General features: G+C 35.3%; 1 protein-coding gene and 1 long non-coding RNA gene across 2 annotated transcripts; both read right to left on the bottom strand.

The window, feature by feature from the left end:
• Positions 1–3,760: 3,760 nt before the first annotated feature.
• On the bottom strand, positions 3,761–11,525 carry LOC133797644 (uncharacterized). Its single transcript, XR_009875670.1, has 3 exons — positions 11,195–11,525; positions 6,484–10,049; positions 3,761–5,544 (listed from the first exon to the last, which is right to left on the bottom strand). It is a non-coding gene; the product is annotated as an uncharacterized LOC133797644 (long non-coding RNA).
• A 4,446-nt stretch (positions 11,526–15,971) lies between these two features.
• Positions 15,972–17,781, bottom strand: LOC133795547 (probable pectinesterase/pectinesterase inhibitor 36). The gene is given in 4 exon segments (XM_062232999.1): positions 15,972–16,150; positions 16,153–16,665; positions 16,790–17,043; positions 17,663–17,781. Coding segments are annotated over 4 exon segments (1,065 nt in total).
• Positions 17,782–18,983: the final 1,202 nt, after the last annotated feature.

The raw sequence follows: 18,983 nt of genomic DNA, 5'->3' as shown, positions 1-18,983 counted from the left end.
TGTTTTGCGGATGATTTGTTGCTAGTGTGCAAAGCTCATCTCAGCTCAATTCAGATTATGCAGCAGGTGTTCAAGGCTTTTTCATCAGCTTCAGGTCTAAGCATCAATCAAGCCAAGTCTAGCATTTATTTTGGTGGTATTGCTTCAGCTGAGAAGGAGAAGCTTCTGTGTATTTCTAATTTGAGAGAAGGGCAGTCCCCTCTTAAGTATTTAGGAGTTCCCTTGCGGCCTACTAAGTGGAAAGCTATGGATTGCGATATTATAATTGCGAAAATTCATCAAAGGCTTCATGGTTGGGCTAGTCGTAACCTTTCTTACGCTGGGCGTGTGCAGTTAATTCAGTCAGTTCTTTTGGGGATTAGGAACTTTTGGATGAGCATATTTCTCCTTCCTCAGAAAGTTATCAAAGATATAGACTGTTTATGCAGAAGTTTCTTATGGGGTGGCAATGGAGTTCGAAGCAAATTTCATTTGGCTTCTTGGGATCATGTTTGCAGGCCAAAATCTTATGGGGGTTTAGGATTCAAAGAGAGTGTTCTTTGGAATAAGATCAATCTTGCAAGATACGTTTGGGCGATCTCTTCTAAACAGGATAGCTTGTGGGTCAAATGGGTTAATTGCATTTACTTAAAAGGGGTCCGAATCTGGGATTATGATCTTCATCAAGATACAAGCTGGTATTGGAAAAAGCTAGTAAAGGTGAGCAAGTTACTGTCTGAAGCTGAGATTAATGCAGCTGTTTGTAAGGGGAAAATAAGGCTGAATACACTATATCTGCATTTCATTTCTGGTTCCCCTAGCAAAGGTCTGAAGAATATTTGGTGTAAGCTCTCAGTGCCAAAACACAGGTTCATTCTTTGGCAAGCTTTTCACCAGAAACTTCTTACCAGAGATCTTTTACATCATTGCAATATACCAGTTACATCTCAAAGCTGCCCAGTCTGTGAAACTGAAATGGAGAGCCATGCTCATCTATTTTTTGACTGTCCTTTTTCAAGGAAAGTGCTTCAGGCAGTTGCTAAGTGGTTGGGTAATCTCATTTGGCCTCGGCAGTTCCAGGAATGGCGTTGTTGGCTAGAAGAGCCAAGGAAAGCTGATCTGGCTCAGGTTGTGGCTGCTTCTTTGGCTGCTTCAGTCTACTATATTTGGCATAATAGGAACAAAAGCTGGGTGGAAAGCTACTGTTATTCAGTAGTTCATGTTGATATGCTTATTAGAAATTCAGTCAAGCCTAGAGTAATCAATCTGTTCCATAGGAGTAAAAAACTGTCTTTGAGGGAAAAATTAATGATTAATTTTTTCTCTAATTTGTAATTGAGGGGGAGTTTATCTGCTTCGGCCTTTGTTTGTATTTGTTGGTTTGATCAATATAATTTCCTTTTCTTGATAAAAAAAAAAATAACAGGCAAATAATTCAATACGCATGTATTCCCATCAGATAATCCTCAACAGGTATTCAACATATACAATCCAATTCAAGATACATTCTACCACATATAAAACTCATATCACATAATATTCAGGGCCGACGACTTAGGCCGCACCCTCTGTTTAACCCACTGACTCCGGCCCACTTAAACCGAGCTCAGTGCATAATAAGCTGTCCTCGGCTACCAGTGGCCGAGCCGAGCCCTGTGCGCTAGTGTAACCCCTGGCACCCTTAGGCCGTTGGTTCACCAAATGGCTTGCATGGCGTAATACCATCTTTTCAAGCATTTACAATAGGGAGCCCTTAGTCCCGTCACATATATTCAACCAGGTGCAGTTTTCTTACCTTTAGTCTGTGCGGTTATTGAGTTACGAGCAATGCCCCTCAAGCACGATCCGTTCCCGAGCCTAAGCTTTTATCACCTAGCCACAACCAAAGTATAGGGTTTCATAAATACTCAAATATAGGTTTCCGATTATAAAGCTAACTCCCGGGAATCCGAATTCCACCAAGCACGGTGGTGAAACAAATCCCGAACACACTAGACCACCTTCCCGAGCCTAAAACCCTCAAAAACTCATGCGTGCAACCAAGGGCTGCGGCCCCTGAAGCCTAGCCGTGGCCCTTCCCCAAAACAGAGCCAACACCCACGCTGAACCACACACGCGCCGTGGCCCTTGCCTTGGGCGCCGCGGCGCTCTCCCTTGGCCGAGCCTTCTTGGCTCTTTTGCATGCTAGGGCCGCAACGCTCTAGAACAGAGCCGCGACCCTCCCTTTTGAACCCAGAATTTACACCATTTCTAAGCCTGAAACCTCACCTTAAACCATCCCAAAACTTCTAAACTCCTAACCAATTAATTCCCAACTCCTTTAGCATGATCTAAACAACATAATTCCTGAGAAAACACAGCCTAGCACACTCTAATCCTTTCTTTTCCATTTCTGAAACCCAAGAGCTATAAACACTCAAACCAGCCATTCAAACCCAATTTAAAGCCTCTAAACCAGGAGTTGAAACTTACCTTTGCTGTTGAATCACTTCACCAAGCCATAGCCAAGCTAAGTTCCCAAATTCCCTTCTTAATTCTGCCTTAAAACATCAAAACCATATTTGTTTCAACACTGAACCAAAACCCAGCTAGAACTCAGAATTCAACCACAGAAAACAGAATTAGATGCTTACCTTAATCCCTGTTTTAGTTCTTGATTTACTCCTGAGCTAAACCTCCTAATCCTCACCACCAATCTCAGAAATTCCAGCTTGTTCCCCTATTTTCTGTGTTTTCTTTCCTTTGTTTTCCCTTGAGCGTGAGAGAGAGCTGAGACAAGAGTGTTTAGTCGGTTTGTGTTTTTCTTCTAAAAGCTTCCTTATGTCTAACTTACCTGTTAAGTAAATCCCAAGGCTCGGGGTGCCGGAACCGTCCCCGAGGCCAAAATGGTAAAATCCCCCAATATTCCCGCCTAGAAATCCTAACCTCAAATATATCTCTGTATATTTATTTCCATGACCCGATAATCCAAATTGCTACCCGCTATCTAAAAGTACCCCCGACTTATCCAAAGTCATATCTTAAGCCCCGTTGTGACTTTGCCCGCTATCTGACCCTAGCATCGTCTTGAGTCGTGTTCAGCGAACCTGTCCACATAATAATGTGGTTCTCACATATATCACATATTTATTTCATATCACATTACCACATAATACCATCAATTACCATATAAACTTTAATAAACATATAATTACTCATTTAATCACAATTATTCCACTAATGCCCTCCTGGCACACTAATCAAGGCACTTAAGACTTATTAGCGATTTTGGGTCGTTACAGGCTATACATTCATGAATTATTCCATGTTCTTCACAAAACAAGTTAAATTCATTTGAAAAATATTTACCATCCCTATCACTTCTAAGTATTTTAATTTTCCTTGCAAGTTGATTTTCAACTTCCAATTTATACACTTTAAACACATCAAATGCTTCATCTTTATTTTTAAGCAAATATACATATGTGAACCTAGAGCAATCATCAATGAAAGTACTAAAATATCTACTTTCTCCTCTAGTCAACATTCCATTAAGTTCACATAAATCACTATGTATCAAATATAACAACTTAGCGTTTCTTTCAGCACTAGGAAAAAGTTTCTTTACCATTTTAGAACACATAATTCATTATTATCACAATCAATTAATCCACATTTGATAGCCCTTTTAATTGTGTTAAATCCTATAAGTGCAAGTCTAATATGCCACAAAGCAATAGAATTTGAGTCAAGCATATAACAAGAAGAATAGACTTTATTGTTCACATTGTCAATGAAAGTACAAAGTTTAAACATGTCATCACAAGCATATCCCTTTCCAATAAAAACATTGTCTTTTGATAAAATGAGCTTGCCAGAATCTATCACAACCTTGATTCTCGGTTTGCCAAGCAAATTGCCACTCTCAAGGTTTCTACTCATTTCTAGTACATACAAAACATTAGTGAGTGGAACCTTCTTGCCTGATGTGAAGAACAAGTCAATAGTTTCATTTCCTTCAACCTTGGACCTTTTCTCATTGCCCATTTGAATTTCATGCCCTTCCTTTGAAGATTCAAAGATCTTGAATATAGATCTATCATAGGTTACATAAATTGTAACGTCCCTAAGGTAGGGTACGTCTGCCACATACTCGTAATTCTAGGGTTTACGAGTATGTAAGGCACTTGACCAAAAGGATTAAATAAAATGATACGAAGAAATGCAGAAAATTTAAACTTTTATATAAACTTATTAGAAGAAATTATTACACGTATGAATACTTTAAATTTAAGGCAGCCATATGAAAACTCTAAACCATTATTGCATTGCTACTGAGTCCGTGCTCCACAAGTTGCTCAACAGCTAAAGCCACACTTGGAAAAATGTTGGAAAATAACATAATGAGCTAACGCTCAGTAAGCAAATCTCATGCATACACATACACATGAATGTCGTGAGTTTGTAGTGCACATATACTAATATGCTGACTTATATACTTATGCATTTCATTTATTGCTCATGCACTTTCAAACTTTACTTTTATGCTCTTTCTTTTAGTTTCACATTTTTATGGGCCCAATATCACTTGTGCACACTGTTTGATTCAGCCAATGCCTGCAGGGCTTGTTACACATATCATATAGAATCCCATGGGTTCTCCTCCGGCTAGCCATCATCTCAGCTAGGCTCATCATAACACTCATTTCATCGTTGCCATAGCTGCCATACTTATTACACATATGGAGGAGAAAGACGGAAACATGGCAAACATATCTGAATGGTCAACTCTGACCTAGCCCACACTAGTGGGCAGCCACTATAAGTCTTATAGACTTCCGTCTTCTTTACTGAACTTACTTGATTGCTTCATCAAAACAGTGGCACCCTTTTTAAACATCTTATTATCACTTTGCTTAAGCCTTGTGTCATTAAAATGTTTAACTTTACATAAGACTTTTCAAGACATTTCATAACTTTTCTCATATCCATATGCATGGTCTTATATCACATAAATGTACATGCCATGCATACATGCTGATGCTGAAATGCCAATGTTCGTGTTCATGACTGATGTTGATGGTATTCAATCAAGGCATTGTATCACATCTCATATAACTCAAAACATCTTTAGTCATAATACATGAAGCTTTGGGTTGGTGGCGTTGTTATACCTTAACGTAGAGCTATGGCTCAGGTCTAAGGTTTCCAGCCTAAAAACTTAAACGCTTCATATATCATAACATATAACAAATCATGAACATAGAGTAATCCACATATCCATCAACATAAGAACACATACTTGCACATAATTCATATCATTCTTAACCAAGTAAGACATCTTTCACATATCACAGAATTCATCAATTACATATCACACAACACCCTTATGGTGTTCATATAACCATTCTTCACATACTTATCATATGCATCATCATCATACCATACTTAACTCATCAGATGTACACAATCAATGTAGTCATGCATCTTACACTTAAGCACAAAAGGTGAGATTTACTTACCTTAGGTCCTTAGCTTATTTTAAAATTCCTCACCAAGAGTCAATCAATCAAATCCATACAAATCCTATTCAATGCACATCATTTATTAAATTCTATCAAAATCATAAATATACACTATTGATAGTGTATATTAATAATACCAGAAACTATATAAATGATAATAATAAATTATTATCAACGTAATGCAAATAACTCTTCATATAAAACAATGCTTTAAACCTTGCTCATAAGATAATGTACTCTTATGATAATAATAATAATAATCCCAACAAAATAATAATTATCGTCTATAATTAAACTTATTTCGATATTAATAACAAAATACTTTAATAGCAATACGTATATGAATGTATATATTCAAATAATCATTTTATAAAAGAAATCATATTTTTAACATAAAGTTGTAATAATCAATATAATGATAATAATATAAATATAAATATTTCTATTATTATTAAATAGTCATAATATCAATTCCAGTGATATAATAAATATACTTTCTCCAAAATTCACTGGTCTTACAAATATCAATAACTGTAAGAAACTAATATTTGATATTATTTTAATATTCAAATATTAACAAAATATTAACATATAAGAATAATTGTTAAATAATACGTTTACTATAAATCACACTTTTCATAGATATATATATACATAAAACTGTATTCTTGATTTACTTAACAAAACAATAACAATAATAATTAAAATTAATTAATCATAATAATTTCCATATTAATGGAAAAATCAATTAAATATGTATTTTTATACTTTATTTAATATCTAATATTTTCTAGAAAATTGGACAGCACAACGGCTATAAAGTGGACAATTCCAAAATCAAAACCTGTATCAAAAATATATATAATCCCAGACAGCCAGTAATTTACAGAAAATATTCCATATATCAATAATATATAATTATATACTATAAATACACATAATAACAATTACTCTAATCAATCACAATTAAATCACAATATATAGGTTAAAGAAATTATACCAAAATGATCGGGTTCCACAACAAGTCAAACGATGATTTTCTGAGACTCAAAACGTACTTCGGAACCTCGAACACTAAGTTTCGACCGTCGGTCTACGGTGGATCGCGGTGGCTCGTGGTGGGCCCACCACCCAACTATGGTAGATGTAGGAACAAGTTATTGGGTTTTGAAGCCCACAACACGAGGAGCACGATGGTGGTGACGGATCGACAAACGGATGCCCGAGGTGGCCGAATCGCAACTTTGAAGTCGCGGGGTGGCCGAACTTAAATCGAGTGGTTGAGGCGTTTAATCGGCGAGTGAGCTCTAGATTCCCGCGTGGGTCGATAGTTCGGAGGCCTCTGAATCCAACGGTCCGGCGCGTGGCTAAAAATGGTGGCCGGAAAGTACTCCTGCGTCGTCGGCAACAGTAATACGCAGAGGAGAGAGAGAGAGAGAGAGAGAGAGAGAGAGAGGTTTTCTGAGGAGAGAGAGAGAGGGTTCGGGTAAAAAGAAAGGCTGAAGCCTTTTCTTTTCTTTTTTTTTTTATTTTTTATTTTTTATTATTTTTAAAAATTACACTTGGACCCAAAATACTAAAATTCTTTTCAAATAAGCCCTTTAGCAAAACTTTCTTAATTTTATAAAAATCCCCAATTAAAATTATATGACATTCGGGTCCAATACTTGACTATTCAAGTTTCTCTCTCTTTAATCTCATTAAAAACATAAAATGATATTTTAAATACTATTTTTCCATTACTATTTCTTAAATTTGTAAACTTGTATATTTTATGTATTAAAACTCTGATTTATAATAAAAAAAATGTATAATGAAAATGTTGGATATTACAATCCTTCCCCCGTTAAAATAATTTCGTCCTCGAAATTTCAAACTAAATTTGATAATCAGAGACAAGAACTACCATTACAAATAAACAGAACAACATTTCACAGCATAAGATTTCATACACAACACTTACTTTCATCCCGAAAACAAAACTTATTCCTGACTTGTAATCCTTATCATATATAAAAAGGCGAGGATGTGTAAACACCTCACATGAGGACTACAATATAGAAAGAAAGGAAATAAGCTATAACAATAGTATAAATTACAATGAATGTATACGAAAATACAAACGAATCCTCATCATCCATACTTTTGAACACAAACCACATAACGTAGGAAGAGAAAATGACCATCATCATGAAAACATCCTTGATCTTCATGTCTTACAGTCAATTTTTTTTTTTTTTTTTTTTTTTTTTTTTTTTTTTGCATAAAATTAGATAACTAGAAAACAATTATATAGCCGATGAAGATTATTCTTTAAAACCAAGTCTTTATGAAACCCTTTCGTTGTCAAAACCGACTTCTTGCCCTGAATGAGAAATAGTGAGATAGGCCATTCATTAGGTACCAGTTCAGAAAAGCCTGACTCTCATTCTTTCTCTAAGAAAACATTTAAAAATCAAAATTGTTTCCAAATGTATAAAATAATAAAGGGCATATTGATACTATGCTAGAATGCAAATAACCGTGGCCACTCGGAAATTCACACACTTAGCTTAGTATCCCTTCATTGAATAAAACATGGGATAAGTCTTGACTGACCAATCCACCACTTCATCTACTAAAACGAATAATTCTCACATGTCTAATAAGTTAGACATGTCTCATTTCAACACCTATACCAATAATACTCAGTCATCACTTCACACAAGTAATACATTATCTTACTTTCGGAATAAAACAGCTAATATACTATAATTTAATCGCCGAAAGTAATTCACACTACAGAGTAATTCAGTAAATAACATTTATCACCTCGATTCATTCAACAATTTATAAATTGTTTCCATGTTCAAATCAGATCGCAAAATCAATAGAAGTGATTTCCATGTCGACAAAATTTAATAAGTTTGACTTTCATCATCAGAGAGGATAGCGTAACACATTGAACAAGATAAAATCTGTGATATCTATCTTGAAAACAAACAAATTCAAGGATCCAATGACCCAACAGTTCAACACATTTTTCTATAAATAAAATTCATCACATACACACTAAAACACAATCAATCTCAAGCTTTTGAAAACCAAGTCATTATTACTTCCATCCATTACTCAAGCTAAGCAACCCATGGCATCCTCATCATCTCAGCTGAACTTAGACCTAACTTTAGCTTTACCTGAGCCAAATCTTCCCACTATCGAATCTTCACCACAAATTTATGCACCCCTACCACAACTAATGGTGTATCCTACGGTACACATCCCAGAACGAAATACTCAATTTCCCAGAGTTTGGCTTCCCAAATTTTATTCTGATACTGGCCTTGTCACGGTGGAGGATTCAGCTATGCTCGATAAAAAGGTGGCCATTAGTATAGGTCAAAGCATACTCACCCCTAAAGACCAAATAATTTTATCCCATAGGTCAGACCTACAAGCTGTAAAAGATTCCTTAGTTCTTACCACTCAGGCGGCAGCATCGGTCTCAAACCTAGGCCAACGGGTTCTTGCAAGAGAACAAGAGGTTGACCACTTGAAAAGGTATATAGAAACACAAAAACAAGAGATGATAACCATTAGAAATGCCAACAAGGCATTGACTCGAGAGAAGGAGAAGTTGGTTAAGGAGAATGGGACTTTAACTACACTTCTTGCTAACTACTCAGTCGATATGAAGGAAAAATTTCAGACACTGCAAACTACTGGGGAGACCCTTAGAGTTGAACAACAAAAGTTGATTGACGAGGTAGAACGTGTCCAAAACCCCAATCCTTAATGTATTATGTATTTTTCTTTTCTTTTTTTTTTTTTTTTTCTATATATTACTACTGTTTCACTAAAGTCTCTTATTATGTGTGCTCTCAGCAACAACCTAAAACTTTGCTCTCCAAAACACTAACCTGACATATTAACCCTTAACACACTAACTAAACTGATAGGTCACTTTCAAAGCTTGAGAATATCAATTAACAATCCAAACATCGACATCGATAAATCATCAATTATTTATCACATCAATAATAAAGGCATGCATTCAGATAAATAGCAAACTTCAATTTCTCTACCGTGCATGAGAATATTCATTTAATCCAAACTCATACTTATATCATGGAAACTCAAACACACAATGAGTTTCTAATACAATTATACAACATCATTAACATACATTAACTAAAATATGGATAAATTATACTAACCATTAACGTGTGGCTTGTCTTGTGGCGGAACTCAGTAGCATTTCAGATCCCAAAATCTAATAACATAACGAGTATACGACATCTACAAACTCAAAGCTCTGATACCATTTGTAACGTCCCTAAGGTAGGGTACGTCTGCCACATACTCGTAATTCTAGGGTTTACGAGTATGTAAGGCACTTGACCAAAAGGATTAAATAAAATGATACGAAGAAATGCAGAAAATTTAAACTTTTATATAAACTTATTAGAAGAAATTATTACACGTATGAATACTTTAAATTTAAGGCAGCCATATGAAAACTCTAAACCATTATTGCATTGCTACTGAGTCCGTGCTCCACAAGTTGCTCAACAGCTAAAGCCACACCTGGAAAAATGTTGGAAAATAACATAATGAGCTAACGCTCAGTAAGCAAATCTCATGCATACACATACACATGAATGTCGTGAGTTTGTAGTGCACATATACTAATATGCTGACTTATATACTTATGCATTTCATTTATTGCTCATGCACTTTCAAACTTTACTTTTATGCTCTTTCTTTTAGTTTCACATTTTTATGGGCCCAATATCACTTGTGCACACTGTTTGATTCAGCCAATGCCTGCAGGGCTTGTTACACATATCATATAGAATCCCATGGGTTCTCCTCCGGCTAGCCATCATCTCAGCTAGGCTCATCATAACACTCATTTCATCGTTGCCATAGCTGCCATACTTATTACACATATGGAGGAGAAAGACGGAAACATGGCAAACATATCTGAATGGTCAACTCTGACCTAGCCCACACTAGTGGGCAGCCACTATAAGTCTTATAGACTTCCGTCTTCTTTACTGAACTTACTTGATTGCTTCATCAAAACAGTGGCACCCTTTTTAAACATCTTATTATCACTTTGCTTAAGCCTTGTGTCATTAAAATGTTTAACTTTACATAAGACTTTTCAAGACATTTCATAACTTTTCTCATATCCATATGCATGGTCTTATATCACATAAATGTACATGCCATGCATACATGCTGATGCTGAAATGCCAATGTTCGTGTTCATGACTGATGTTGATGGTATTCAATCAAGGCATTGTATCACATCTCATATAACTCAAAACATCTTTAGTCATAATACATGAAGCTTTGGGTTGGTGGCGTTGTTATACCTTAACGTAGAGCTATGGCTCAGGTCTAAGGTTTCCAGCCTAAAAACTTAAACGCTTCATATATCATAACATATAACAAATCATGAACATAGAGTAATCCACATATCCATCAACATAAGAACACATACTTGCACATAATTCATATCATTCTTAACCAAGTAAGACATCTTTCACATATCACAGAATTCATCAATTACATATCACACAACACCCTTATGGTGTTCATATAACCATTCTTCACATACTTATCATATGCATCATCATCATACCATACTTAACTCATCAGATGTACACAATCAATGTAGTCATGCATCTTACACTTAAGCACAAAAGGTGAGATTTACTTACCTTAGGTCCTTAGCTTATTTTAAAATTCCTCACCAAGAGTCAATCAATCAAATCCATACAAATCCTATTCAATGCACATCATTTATTAAATTCTATCAAAATCATAAATATACACTATTGATAGTGTATATTAATAATACCAGAAACTATATAAATGATAATAATAAATTATTATCAACGTAATGCAAATAACTCTTCATATAAAACAATGCTTTAAACCTTGCTCATAAGATAATGTACTCTTATGATAATAATAATAATAATCCCAACAAAATAATAATTATCGTCTATAATTAAACTTATTTCGATATTAATAACAAAATACTTTAATAGCAATACGTATATGAATGTATATATTCAAATAATCATTTTATAAAAGAAATCATATTTTTAACATAAAGTTGTAATAATCAATATAATGATAATAATATAAATATAAATATTTCTATTATTATTAAATAGTCATAATATCAATTCCAGTGATATAATAAATATACTTTCTCCAAAATTCACTGGTCTTACAAATATCAATAACTGTAAGAAACTAATATTTGATATTATTTTAATATTCAAATATTAACAAAATATTAACATATAAGAATAATTGTTAAATAATACGTTTACTATAAATCACACTTTTCATAGATATATATATACATAAAACTGTATTCTTGATTTACTTAACAAAACAATAACAATAATAATTAAAATTAATTAATCATAATAATTTCCATATTAATGGAAAAATCAATTAAATATGTATTTTTATACTTTATTTAATATCTAATATTTTCTAGAAAATTGGACAGCACAACGGCTATAAAGTGGACAATTCCAAAATCAAAACCTGTATCAAAAATATATATAATCCCAGACAGCCAGTAATTTACAGAAAATATTCCATATATCAATAATATATAATTATATACTATAAATACACATAATAACAATTACTCTAATCAATCACAATTAAATCACAATATATAGGTTAAAGAAATTATACCAAAATGATCGGGTTCCACAACAAGTCAAACGATGATTTTCTGAGACTCAAAACGTACTTCGGAACCTCGAACACTAAGTTTCGACCGTCGGTCTACGGTGGATCGCGGTGGCTCGTGGTGGGCCCACCACCCAACTATGGTAGATGTAGGAACAAGTTATTGGGTTTTGAAGCCCACAACACGAGGAGCACGATGGTGGTGACGGATCGACAAACGGATGCCCGAGGTGGCCGAATCGCAACTTTGAAGTCGCGGGGTGGCCGAACTTAAATCGAGTGGTTGAGGCGTTTAATCGGCGAGTGAGCTCTAGATTCCCGCGTGGGTCGATAGTTCGGAGGCCTCTGAATCCAACGGTCCGGCGCGTGGCTAAAAATGGTGGCCGGAAAGTACTCCTGCGTCGTCGGCAACAGTAATACGCAGAGGAGAGAGAGAGAGAGAGAGAGAGAGAGAGAGAGAGAGAGAGGTTTTCTGAGGAGAGAGAGAGAGGGTTCGGGTAAAAAGAAAGGCTGAAGCCTTTTCTTTTCTTTTTTTTTTTATTTTTTATTTTTTATTATTTTTAAAAATTACACTTGGACCCAAAATACTAAAATTCTTTTCAAATAAGCCCTTTAGCAAAACTTTCTTAATTTTATAAAAATCCCCAATTAAAATTATATGACATTCGGGTCCAATACTTGACTATTCAAGTTTCTCTCTCTTTAATCTCATTAAAAACATAAAATGATATTTTAAATACTATTTTTCCATTACTATTTCTTAAATTTGTAAACTTGTATATTTTATGTATTAAAACTCTGATTTATAATAAAAAAAATGTATAATGAAAATGTTGGATATTACATAAATGGTGGCACAAGTATCATACCACAACCCACTTACCTTTCCATGAATGGCATTTACCTCACTAAGTGTGGCCACTAGCTCCTCTTGAGCCGAGTTGACCTTTGCTTCATTGTTATGGCTCCTCTTGAACCTACAATCTCTAGCAAAGTGGCCATTCTCGCCACACACATAGCAAGGTCCCTTGAAACTCTTAAATTTCCTCTCATTCTTCTTGGGCCCCAAGGATTTTTGGCCCTTGCCCTTGTTCTTGACATTTTTCTTGCCTTTGTTAGGAGGATTTGCCACAACATTGGCCTTAGACCTCTCTCCATTGGACTTCGCATCATTCAAATCTCTAGAATGAGATTCCTCCTCAATTCTCAAGTGCTTGAGAATTTCCTCCAAATAAATCTCTTCATTTCTATGGAGCATCTTTTTCCTATACCCTCTCCATGAAGGAGGTAACTTAGCTATAATGGCACCAACAAGAAATTGTTCCGGCAATACAATTTTAAGAGTAGAAAATTTGCAGCTCATGAATTTGAAGGAGAAGAGGTTTATCATCATAAAATTTAAATTCCATATATTGAGTAATAAAGAATTTCTTTTTACCTTCCCCTTCCGCTTTGTACTTCTTTTCTAAGGCCTCCCAAATCTCCTTCACAGTCTTGGTGTTGGTGTTGAGATCATAGAGCCTATCCGATAGAGCATTAAGAATGTGACCCCTACAAATCAATTCATCTTCTTCACGTCTCTTCCTTTCTTTGACGATTTCTTGAGTATCATATTCCTTGGGCTCCTCCAAGGCTTTTAGGTCCTTATCCAAGACATAGTAAACCTTCGAAGTAGTGAGCAAGAACCTAATCTTGTCTTGCCAACACACAAAATTAGTCTTATCAAATCTATCTAATCTAACAAAGTCTTGTGTCATGAATCTCAAAGCTGAATGAGAGCTAGAATCTTCCAAGATATGCTATCTCAGATTATAGAGTATTAGAATGTTGGGGGGGGGGGGGGGGGAGTGAGATAACACCACCACAAAAAAATAAAATCTACACAAAATTTGGATTGACAGAGACTTAAAAAAAAATTGAGAAAGAACTTGCAAACCCTAGTAGATCAATGGAGTTCTTCAATATTTGATGAAGCTTCAAAACCCTAGGAAAGACCACCACTTTCTTTGAGCAAATCCTTTAAGAAAATCAAAAACCACAAAACAAGTCTTATACACGTTGAGAAACGCTGTCCTAGTACTCTTTTCCCATCCACCATTGATGCTTGAGACATTATCTTTGAGGAAATGAGGATTGAAATTGAACAAGCCTTCAACTCTCTAAGTCAAGCACTTTCTTTGAGAGTTCTTGGAGAAAACTAGAGACTCTTGGAGCTAGAGAGAGAGAGAGGGTAGAGAGAGATTGGAGAAAGTGATCAAGTCTCCCAAATCACTGTTTTTTTACCCATATATACAGTAGGCACTGTCATTAAGTCTAACCAATAGGATTAGACTTGCAAAACACGTTATTTTGAGCATTTACGTAAATCCACGTAATACAGCAGGCAACGCGTCGCTTCCTGGGTGGCGACGTATTACCACCCCCTCTGACTTTGGACACTTCCAAAGGTCCAAAAAATGCTCCAAATGCCATCTAACTTTTTGGGAACCCTTAGATACTTTTATGTATCACTTTGGACCAAAATTTGCATTTTCTAAGTGCTTACAATTTGAAACTCAAATTCACATTTTCACTATGTGAATTCTACTAAGTGTTTATACCTTACTTGTATTTTAACACTTTATCATTTGTATTTAACCTATCATAACACTTATTTGTCCTATCAAAACTATATATTAATAAAACGATGTTTATCCATACTTGTCTATGCATGCTTCTTTATTGTCTATGTGTTTGTTGTTTTCGTTGTGCCATTGCGTGCTACTTGCATTTGTTGTATGCTTATGTGTTGTGTGGACATATCTATGAGATGACTTGTTTAGTGCTTGCTCATACTTCGCTATCTGTCGCAAGCACAAGATGCGTTCGTGTCTAACCAATGAGTTTGTTTGCCCGCAGGCCTTGGTTTTAGACCCATTTGTTAGCTTAGAGTACCGATAAGTGTCACGCGTTTCGTCTACTTAGAGAGCCAAATAACTAGCCCGTGACACCTACCACTGCAAATTTTATGCCACCAATGCAAATTATATTTAAAAGCTAACCGAGATCTCTCCTCTCAATCATCATGAACATGAAATGAACGAATTAATAGAAAGAAAAGTTAAATTGAAAAACTGGATAAATGCAAAATTTGAGATGGATGTTGACTTAAGTCGTTAAAGGACAAAAAAAAGCGACATAGTTGTATCATCATTTACATCACACCCCTAATGTGGGACAACCCATCGTGATATCATTCATGTAAATACACGACAAGATGTAATGGCTTCTAATTGACACCTGGACCACTTTAGCTACACAAAATGAATTTTTGTAATATAATATTGTTATTATTGTGAGAATTAGTTAGAGTATTTAATAATATATAAACTGAATATAATTTTGCTTATATTATATTTGTATCACATACGGATTACATCTTCTCGTGCATATTTTCTATTGGTAATATTAATTGTTGCATTAGTAAATACAGTAAGTAAATGGCAGCAATTTGATTCATAACCAAATTATACACCAATTTTTTTTTACTAAAACCCATTTTTTTAGAGACAAATCTCTAAATTCATTTCAATAATTAATTGGAACCTTGATGAAGCCATACTAGTACCACACTAAATAGTACACAATTTCTTTCCTATTCTTTAATGTGATGATTATTTTACCAATACATACATTTATTTATACGGTAGTATTTTAAACCACACTTAATAAATTTGAATGGTTTAAATATATTATTTAAACTTACTGTACATTGAGAACTAGCTCATATGTATGTAGCTACATTATTCCAAGTGAGAATGGTACTCCGGTATATGGAATCCAAGACCCTCCCTGAATGAAACTCCCGACCGTGAAAGGAGCAGCCTGCCGAGAAGTATTAAGCACATGAAAACCAGGCCAACTCACCCTCATCGCCGTCGACGCACTCTTCCCAGTATTCATATTCTCGCCGTAAACAGAGTCTCAACGGCGAAATCGCCCCTCCAATCGGTCCACCCTTTGGCATCAATAAAACCATCCAAGTAGGTCTTAAGAAAAACTGTCCTGGAATACTTTCTCCATGGCCTTCCCAAGTAAGTCCTGAACAAGCCCTTGACGGTTTCAAACTCAGGCGCCGCCCTGACGCGTGAGTTGTGGATGGATATGCCGGTGTTCTCGTTGGGGTCGCCGCGTCCTTGGGCAGTGATCATGTTGGCTTGGTGGGACATGGGCCGGCGGACGAAGATGTCGCAGTTTTGGATGACGGTGGGGGCGTTGCCGAATATGAAGTCTATGGTTCCATAGATGTGACAGTCGCGGTAGAATAGGCGGAGGGAGTGGACGAAGAGGGTGTCTTGGTAGCCTCTAATGCCACAACGGTAGAGCACTGCATGGTCTGAGCTTACCCTTAGTGCCACTGCCTGATGCTTCTGGGGACCAGCCTTGTTCTCGAATGTCATGTCCCTGGCCCAGAATCCATCCCCTGATACACCTATACTTACCAAGATAAATAAATGAAAACCAGTTCACTAAACTTTTCTAAGCCATGCATATACAATGATGCATTATTCATATATATATATATATATATATATATTTATATGTATATATCTTATTAAAAGTGGCTGAGCTGAAGGTGGTAGCACCGTCCGGCACATTATGGCTACTAGTGACAATAGTTTCACTCATGCCATCACCAACAAGCATAACATTCCTTAAGCTTCTCTTAATCTCAACCTTCTCATCGTAAACCCCAGATTTCACATAGATTATTGCTCTCTCGGCTCGATTATTGCCCATTCTAGCGAGTGCAGCCACGGCCTCGTTAATTGTCTTATGAGTGCCCGAGCCATCCTTTGCCACTACGACACTACAAGAAAAATAGGCTTCAACGAGGACAAATTTCGTCAGTGAAGGGTGCTTCTTTCGTCAGTAGTAGCTATCAATGGCGACATGTCGTTAGTGATCAGTCGTTGGTGATACCTCGTCGGTGAAAGTCAATATCAATGACGACTTTACAAGTCGTTGGTAAAAAAAAGTATCACTGACGACAATATCGTTGGTGATAATTTAACCTTTTTTTTTTTTAATGTTTTTAATTATCACCAACGACTTAGTCGTCATTGATAATATTATCAATGACGACTATGTCGTTGGTGATAATTTAACCTTTTTTTTTTAATGCTTTTAACTATTAATGACGACTTAGTCGTCATTGATAATATTATCAATGACGACTATGTCGTTAGTGTTATTTATTTATTTATTTATTTTTAAATTATTAATTAATATAAAAATAATTAATTATTTCATTTTTTTATAACTAATTAATATAAAAAATAATTTAATTAAAAATAAAACATATAACAAACTAAAAATGTTCATATTAAATTTTAAAAAGTCATATATGGAAATATAAAATACTAAAGTGTTCATAAAACATAAATAAATACATAATCAATAGTCCATAAAAACGTATATAAAAATACTAAAAGAAATTTGTAGTAGCATCGTCATCGTCATCGTCACTAGCATTTCTCGGAATTTGTTGTTGAGGAACATTTGGCATCTGTGGGTAGTAGGGCAGCACCTGCGAACTTGGCATCATCGGCGATGTTGTCAATTTTAAGATTTACAATTATGTAATTTTGTGAATATGAGTAGGCATGTATATTGGTGAGTTTCATGCTCCGTGAAGCAGGAGTACACACCATAGACGTTGTAAAGCACAATAATTTTAGTTAGTTTACATAGTTTGTGGACTACGAATCACATGAACTTTTTTTTTTTTTGCTTTTTTGTTTTCTAGATTTAGGGACATATTGCGGATTTAATAATTGTTGGACTTGTAAACACTAGCAAAGAATGCATTAGACGTGTCGGTTCATTTTTATTGCATAGTGAAATCATTTCATATAGAGATTGGAAAGGATTGATATATTATTGTCATACATATAAAAATTTGTATTCTACCCATACCTAATTCAATTTTCGATGTGAAGTTGGCTACCTAAACATCAAGCTTATGTATACAATGGCATTGTTCTTGCCGCTTCTAGTCTGAGATGAAGTGAGGCATTATTCAGAGCTACCTTCCACTTTAACCCAAGCTCATTTTGCTTAACAGTCATCTTCTATCACAACTGTCTCAACACACCACCAGAAAACTAAGATTCAATACATAGTATCTTGATAGTTAATTTGATCTAATAAATCACCCCACCATCCTTACATGTACGCATATAAATTAAACAACACCAATTGCCTTAACATGTACTTTTACTTCAATAATAGACACACTTAGTTGACTCAGAATAAACACTTAATATGAATTTTAAAAAATTATTACTTAAATAATAATTTGTGGAAATCGACTATTAAATTTCTGCTTAATAAACACATGAACCAGTGGTATAATTAAAAACACACAATATGACCACTGCAAGGAATCAAGTACAAAGCAGTAGCCCAAGCCACATGATTAAACATTCTTGCATCGTTAAGGTAATCATAATACACCAATAAATTAACCTAACCTATGCATGAAAACAAAAACTTAAACTAATCTGAAATTTCATTTTATTCAAGGCACAAGTTGGGTTGATTTTGGGTAATTAATAAATACCTCATCTAATCTAATGAAAAAAGACTTTAAACTTTATTACCAATCGAAACTAATAATATCTCAACCAAAATCTACCATTATTTAGAAAAGATGAAATATATACCGGAGCTCTCTTTGGAGGAGCGACTGTGGGGGGTTCGCGGTGGTCGGAGACGAGCGGCTAGTGGAGGAGCGACTGTGGGGGT

Source organism: Humulus lupulus, chromosome 8 (genome assembly GCF_963169125.1).
Source record: "Humulus lupulus chromosome 8, drHumLupu1.1, whole genome shotgun sequence".
NCBI classification, from domain to species: Eukaryota; Viridiplantae; Streptophyta; class Magnoliopsida; order Rosales; family Cannabaceae; genus Humulus; species Humulus lupulus.
This window is presented reverse-complemented; position numbering and strand designations above follow the sequence as displayed.